The sequence below is a fragment of the Mirounga angustirostris genome, unplaced genomic scaffold (genome assembly GCF_029215605.1).
Source record: "Mirounga angustirostris isolate CCGP_5_RB_7025 unplaced genomic scaffold, mMirAng1.0.hap1 SCAF_4, whole genome shotgun sequence".
NCBI classification, from domain to species: Eukaryota; Metazoa; Chordata; class Mammalia; order Carnivora; family Phocidae; genus Mirounga; species Mirounga angustirostris.
Window position 1 is genome coordinate 119902673 of NW_026991712.1, and position 7639 is coordinate 119910311.

Genomic DNA, 7639 nt, shown 5'->3' on the forward strand with positions numbered 1-7639 from the left:
AGAGAAATTCATGGTGCCTCCCCTCTTTTCCCTAAAGGAATTTGTTGGTTTTTTCCTCATCCATTATAAGAAGGAAGTTTCTGTTTCTGATCGAATGGAATTCGTCAACGGATGGTACATTATGATTATTATTAGTGACGTATTGACAGTTATTGGATCAATTCTGAAAATGGAAATTCAAGCGAAGGTAACTTTTTTCCTATTTATGCCATTATCAGTATCAGATTTGCACTAATATTTTTCCAGAATGTGAACATTGGCAGAGTAAACAATTTCTTTCAAACATTGTGTTGAGTAAACTTAAAATCAATAGCAGTAAGTTTCTTAAATCTCGTCAGGAAATCTCTCAGGCAGAGCTCTCCAAAGGTGATACACAAGCCTCTGTGTCAGAATCATTTGGGGATGTCATCTTGACCTATCAGCAGATTTTAACACTGCAAGCACTCCCTCTTTGCTGATGCACTTCTTCACTGGGCTATCACTTACCTGGTTTCCATCCTAAATCACAAGCTGGTCTTCTGACATCCTTTGCTGGATCCTTCTTATCTCTCTAACTGACTAAAGTGACAATGCCTGAAGGTGCAGTGCTTGCACATGTGCTCTTTTCTGCCATTGTCTTGGTGATCTCACCCTGTCCCGTGGCTTTAAATAGTAACTCTCTGCCAATGATTTCAAAGTCTGTATCTCCAGCTTGGAACTCTTCTCTGAACTCTAGTCTCAAATATCCAACTGTCGATTTCGCATTTTCATTTGGATGTCTACTTGGTCTCTCAAACTTAACATACCTAAAACAGAACTGCCCAGTCCAAACCTGCTTCTCCTTTCTGACTTCAGTTAATGGCAACTCTTCTCAGTTGCTCAAGACGAAAGCCAAAGATGCATCCTTGACTCTTCTCTTTCACTAATCCTCTCTCCCCTCCATCTAACCCAAGAGGAAATGCTATCCGTCTACCTTCAAAAACCACCTCATCGCCTCCACCATGACCAGCCTGGTCCCAGCCACCATCAGCTCTCACCTATATTATTGCAATAGACCTCTCACTCTTCTGACAGTCTGCTCTTAACCATAGCAACCCAAATGGGATCATATCACTCCTGTTCAGAGCTTTCCAATCTCCCCAGCCTATCAGACTAAAATGCAAAGTTGTTAAATTACCCACGAGGCCCTAAACTCCCTACCCCCTTATCTCTGTGACTCCATACTCTCCCCCATTGCTCACTCCCTCCAGCTTGACTCTCTATCTTGCCAGGCATCCTCCTGCTGTGGGGCCTTTGCACATGCTTGTCTTTGTGCCTGGAACACTCCTCTCCTAGATTTTTGCTTGGCTTGCTCCCTCACTGCCCTCAGGTCTTTGTTCAAATACCACCTTCTTAGTGAGACCTTCCTGATCACCCCACTTAAAATGCAACCTGGATAGCCATTCTTTCTCCCCTCCCCTGAATTTTCTCCTCAGCACTTACCATCAGTACTGAGGATTTTGTTAATTTATTTCTGTTCTCTCTCCCCCATACACACTAGAAAGCAAGCTTCATGAGGGAAGGACATTTTGTCTCTTTGTTCATTTCTTTGTTCTTAGCACCTAGAATAGTGCCTGATTCATATCAACCCCCAAAATATTTTTTTTGCCCAAATGAATTTCTGCTAAATAATCTGTTTTTTCCCCCCACACTGTTTTAGAGTCTAACAAGTTATGATGTCTGTAGCATACTTCTTGGGACTTCCACCATGCTTGTGTGGCTTGGAGTCATTCGGTACCTCGGCTTCTTTCAGAAGTACAATGTAAGGATTCCATGGATCTCCACGCTGCTGGTATTTCTATCTTTCTGAGTTAGTGCACTGCTTTGGCTGAGGGACGAGTGGATTCTAATGGCCTCTCTTCCTTTCCCAGCTCCTTATTCTGACCCTGCAGGCAGCGCTGCCCAATGTCATCAGGTTCTGTTGCTGTGCTGCTATGATTTACTTAGGCTATTGCTTCTGTGGATGGATCGTGCTGGGCCCGTACCATGATAAGGTACCAATAAACAACTCTTTCCTGTTACCATTAAGCTCCTAAAATAGTGCCAGTGGCTCATTATCCTTTTAAAATGGGCTCCTTCCATTTTGTGACTCAGCCTGAAAACGTTGAAGGTAGAATATATCTAGTATCATGTTTATAAACTGGCACGGTGTGACCAACTTGAGAGAATGATTGATTCACTCAACTACTTCACCTCCTTTTGTGGAATATATCAGATAATTACATCTCTTTTTTTTTTTTTTTAACCACCTATGAGGTCAAGATTAGTGGGTTTGACTCATCAATATATATTAGAGTAAGCTATTTAGGCAAGACTTTTGGAAGTGTGACTTTATTAAAAAGATAGTATGGGGACAAACTTGAAGAAATATTTGAAAATTTTGTTACCAGAGTTATTGTCTTGATTATAATGCCATGACCCTAAGTGGAATGAGCTTTAAGATAAGAAGTATGAGCATGCACGGTTAGGACTTGGGTATCTCTACAGAAGTGTTTCTAGGATCTCTTTCTATGTAGGTAAAGGGGACGGTAAGACTCGAGTCAGAAAAGCACTGAGAGTGCAGACCAGCCCCTTCTTCAGTTCAGGCTCTCCCATTAAGGGGAGCATCAAGAAGGAGCTGCTTATTCCCAGGCATTATACAAGTTGTGTATTCACACAGCAAATACTTGTAGTTTTGTCAGATTAACTACATAGTTTGCAGGAGGAACTTGGGATATCTGGTCCCATTATTTTTAATATGCTGTCATGAACAAAATCTCCACTGGGAAGGAACATGGAATAATGTGAACTTTTCTCTTTTCTTTTTCCAGTTCCGTTCTCTGAACGTGGTCTCTGAGTGCCTTTTCTCTCTGATAAACGGAGATGATATGTTTGCCACGTTTGCAAAAATGCAACGAAAAAGTTACTTGGTCTGGCTATTTAGCAGAATTTACCTCTACTCATTCATCAGCCTCTTTATATATATGATTTTAAGTCTTTTCATTGCACTGATCACTGATACATATGAAACAATTAAGGTAGGTTCATTAAGAGCCGTAAGTAGCAACATTTTTCCAGAACTTCTAGAATGGCAGTAAAATATGGTACCTAAGAGAGAAGAGAACTGATAGAATGTCAGTTTTTTCAGGGTAGAAAAGACTTCAATTTTAGATACTGAGCCACAGAAATGAAGAATTAGAATTTGTAGAATGTTGAAAGTTTTATCTCTAAGTAAGCTTTTTCCAACAAGCTTTCTAAACTTTTATTAGAATTATAAAGATCCTGACTCAGTCAGGAAAGCATGTGACTCTTGATCTCAGGGTCATGAGTTCAAGCCCACATTGGGTATAGAGATTATTTAAATAAAAAAAAAAAAGACTTCTAAAAATCAGTAGGCTTTGATTGAGCAAAACATATGGCGTTTCAAAATTTTATGGGGAATTTTTAAAATCCAATTTTCATAAAGAAAAATTGACCTCTTAGTTTGGAGTGTGCTGTGACTGAACCCATACTCTTTACAAGGCCCTGCCTGGGACCATCCCAGAGGCCTGGTCTCCAGAAGAATGAAGAGATTGATATATCAAATACTAGCCATGTATGCTTTATACATGTCAGAAATATGATTTGAAAAGCTGTTATTTATATTGTCACTCACATGGGATATTTTCAAAATCAGTCTGAGCCCTTTGAAATAATGGAAAGGCAGGGTAAATATCCATATATATTTAAATTTCTAATAACTTTATACTATTAAGTATACCATTGACATAGACACTTCCACTTGGGGACTTTCTGCATATGAAAGGGGTAATGAAACATGATGTCATACAAATATAGTCCCAGGGATTAAGCAAAGGTTAGCAGGAGTTAATGGGTTATGAGTTGACAATTATGAGTAACTTGCTTATGAAGCCTGGGCCATGATTTCAGTTTTACTGAATCAGATTTCAAGAACTGGCTATCCTCAATACTTGCTTGGCAGATGTGTGCTTAGAGTCACCAAGGCCGCTGGGAAAGAGTGTAGTTGTACTTATCCAAATCCCTCCCCACTGTGCTCTAAAAATTCACTGCCTTTAGCTTTGCATGCAGAGAACTATATGTTATTTAAGGGTGATATCCAAGGTCTCAAAGAGTAGTAATATGAGTTGACAACTCTTGATACAAGTCTGAGACTCACAGTTTAGATGTTTACCTCTTTCCATGATCTCAGAGCACCTGTCAGGTAGGCAAGTGATGCCTGATCCTATCTGGTCAGGGCACGTTCTCGAGATCTTAGATCCAAAACTGATGTTAATACAAGGCCCTTAAATAAACCTGTCTGTCTGAAAGGGAGACTCCAAAAGGGTGTGCAGGCTGGACTCTCCCTGGAAAGACAGCTCAGACTCAGATTCAACATGCCCATTTTGGGTTGAACTAGACCCACAAAAGAGCCTATGAGGACACTGCAGAATTCTAGACTCGCTTTTCCTTAGCTAGACTTAAGAATGGCTCTAAAGGCTATATCTACCTGGAAATACTTGGAAGTGACTGAACTATCCCTCTAGAAAGATCCCCCTCCCTGGACAAATGATCCATTTTGAAATTGGAATAAAGCTGTTTTCAAGGTACTTATTCATGAGAGTTTTGTTTTTTTTTTTTATTCTTCTGTGTAGCATTACCAACAAGATGGCTTTCCAGAGACTGAACTTCGTACATTTATATCAGAATGCAAAGATTTACCCAGTTCTGGAAAATACAGATTAAAAGACGACTCGCCAGTATCGATATTCTGCTGTTGTAAAAAGTAGCTATCAGGCTAATCTGTGCCCTGGAGGGAAATATAATGTGTAGCTGAGTTGGGAAACTATATGGATATTTTAAGATCAGGTGTCGTATGTTTAAAGACTATTACTTTGAGCAAACTGATAGCTATAATTCATCAAGAACTATTTATATTTTTAAAAGCAGTATTTAATGTCTTTTGCAGCTTTATGTTGGGTTTATTTATTTTAAACTAACTTTGATGAGAGAAGCTATTGAATTCTTGTTATTTCTTGTTTATTTTGCCATAGCTTTAGAATGTGTTCTCCATCCCCCTCTTTAGCTCTTAGCTTCCAGCTCTTCTGACTGGGCTGATTGTATCATCAGTGGAGAATAACGCCTGGTCTGACTTAACACAACTCACTAACCCTGGTCTTAACCACTCTCTGGGGTACATCCCTGAGAGAGAGGGTTTGTGGTTACTGTATATCAATAATCATTGCATTTTAAAATCTTCTCTTAAAGGGCAGAATAAGAAAGAGACAACTGTCACCAGCTAACAGTCTAAATTTTGGTTCTGAAGGACAACTGTTATATGATGCTGCTTTTAGTTCTGTAAAGAATCAGGTTTTTTTATTATTCATGTATAAGTTTTCTCTCCTTCAGTGTTAAAGTATGTAGTTGAAAGAGTATCCTATACATATATAGAAATTAAAGTGCAGGGCGCCTGGGTGGCTCAGTTGGTTAAGCGACTGCCTTCGGCTCAGGTCATGATCCTGGAGTCCCGGGATCGAGTCCCGGATCTGGCTCCCTGCTTGGCGGGGAGTCTGCTTCTCCCTCTGACCCTCCTCCCTCTCATGCTCTCTGTCTCTCATTCTCTCTCTCTCAAATAAATAAATAAAATCTTAAAAAAAAAAATTAAAGTGCATACCAAATGCATATTCAATCCTGCAAGGATTAGTTTAGTGCTTGCATGGCCTTGCGCAAACTGTGTGATGTACTCTGCCCTTCACAGGCACATTCAGTCTCATGGAAGAGAGTGTTTGTTTTAGGGTCAAGAACTGTGGTTTCAGGTTTCAGGGGGAGAGGTTCTAAAACTCACATTAAACATATTTTGAAAAACAATTATGCTTAAAACGTAAAAATAAGTGGGAAATGTATGCCTTAAATAGACACAGAAACAAAGTCTCCACTCTTTGGATACTGCTGATTGGAATTTCAGGGATTTTTACAATGTGTATCTTTGTTTTGAGTGTTATTTATTCAAGTAGAAATGAATTCAATGATGTGCAATAAAGGTTTTCTCAAAGCAGCTCTTTTTTTTTTTTTTTTTGTAAAGGAAACCTATTTGTTAATTTGTAATTTTGTTTTAAGGGTTAAATGAATATAGCCTTGAGATTCTGAAGTCTTACTATTTAACATACTGACAATCCCAATAACACTCCAGGTGTTGAAATGTGAGGTTTTACAATGAGTATAAGCTATTCTTGCAGAACTTACGGCTTTTAAAAAATGGAAAATCTAAGTCTCTGGATCCCCTGGTGTTTCATTTGCACACTGAGATTTGAGATACTTGGAGTTCCCCATTGCAACTATTTCTCCCTCTACAGTGTTTGATAAGAATTTACTTACTGTTTATTTTTAAAATAATACCTTTATAAAAACTAAACAATACCTTTTTACCTATCAATAATGTATGTATCACCAATTACAGCTGTTTCTGTACATATCTCTCTTCTCCACTTTGTGAAACTAAGGAAACTTCTCCAGATCAGGAAAGCAATTCAAGGGCAGTAACTGTTAATTATGTCTCTGTCAGTGCAGCAGTGTGGTGAGAATAAAGACCTGAATAGAAATCTTGGACCTACTACAAATTGTGTGGATGACCTCAGGGCAGTAACTTAAACCTCTCTGAACCCATTTTCTTAATTTCAAAAGGGGATGACAGTACACAGAGTGCTGAGTGTTCAGTGAGATAACGTGTAAATCAAGCTTCATACCTAGTGGGCACTCAGGGTTACTCCTGGCCCATTGAAGCGCACAGCCCTTGCAGATGGTAAATGTTCTTAATGAATGCACTGTTAACGATGACTTTTCTTTTTAACCACCCACTCATGGGTTATTCAGTAAAAATACTGAAGTTTTAGAAAACACCCATAATGAGTAGTTGGCTGATACAAAAGGAAGTTATCCCAGTTTACAGTCCCCTTCTGAAGGGATTGTTGTCCCTAGTGGAGTCCTAGCATTTTGAGGTTAATAAGGTAGTTCTTTGTGGTGGTTTTTCTTTGAATTAAAGAGGCTTAAAAATTCCTTAGTGTAGGGGTGCCTGGGTGGCTCAGCCGGTTAAGCGTCTGCCTTCGGCTCAGGTCATGATCCCAGGGTCCTGGGATCGAGTCCCGCATCGGGCTCCCTGCTCCTTGGGAGCCTGCTTCTCCCTCTGCTTCTCTCTCTCTGTCTCTCATGAATAAATAAATAAAATCTTAAAAAAAAAAAATTCCTTAGTGTAAAAACTGTGTGTATACATATACTATATATATGATATGTAATGTATGTGTACATATTTACACAATATCTATAAGCATAATATGTCTTACTTTCTATATACTTCCCCCAACACTTTCCAGTCAAGCCACAGTCTGTCTTTTTCACGGAGTCCACATCCTCTCCAAAAGAACACCACTGTACCGTTTCCTCTCCTCTTCTAAAAAGGAACCTAACCAAACCACCCTTGCGCCCACCTGTGGGGACGGTACTACGCAAACGGGATCTTCCAAGCCTGTCCGCACCCAGTGGGCACCTCTGATGAAAGGGACTCTAAAATAAGGCATTTTTGCCTTAAAAGCGACTTTCAAAAGAGGGTCAATTATGTGTATCTATTTACATCATTCTGTCCAATTACGTC

The 7639-nt window shown here is 39.4% G+C and overlaps 1 protein-coding gene across 3 annotated transcripts in view; it reads left to right on the forward strand.

Annotated features, from left to right (window-relative positions):
- The window catches only part of MCOLN3 (mucolipin TRP cation channel 3), a 29677-nt gene extending 23610 nt beyond the window's left edge, over nucleotides 1-6067 (forward strand). For all 3 annotated transcript variants that reach the window (XM_045895394.3, XM_064588913.1, XM_064588914.1), the window contains 5 exons: nucleotides 38-187; nucleotides 1679-1780; nucleotides 1890-2012; nucleotides 2829-3035; nucleotides 4650-6067. In XM_045895394.3, the coding sequence (XP_045751350.2) occupies nucleotides 38-187; nucleotides 1679-1780; nucleotides 1890-2012; nucleotides 2829-3035; nucleotides 4650-4784 (717 nt within the window). In that variant the 3' untranslated portion in view covers nucleotides 4785-6067. The remainder of the gene's footprint in view (nucleotides 1-37; nucleotides 188-1678; nucleotides 1781-1889; nucleotides 2013-2828; nucleotides 3036-4649) is intronic.
- Nucleotides 6068-7639: the final 1572 nt, after the last annotated feature.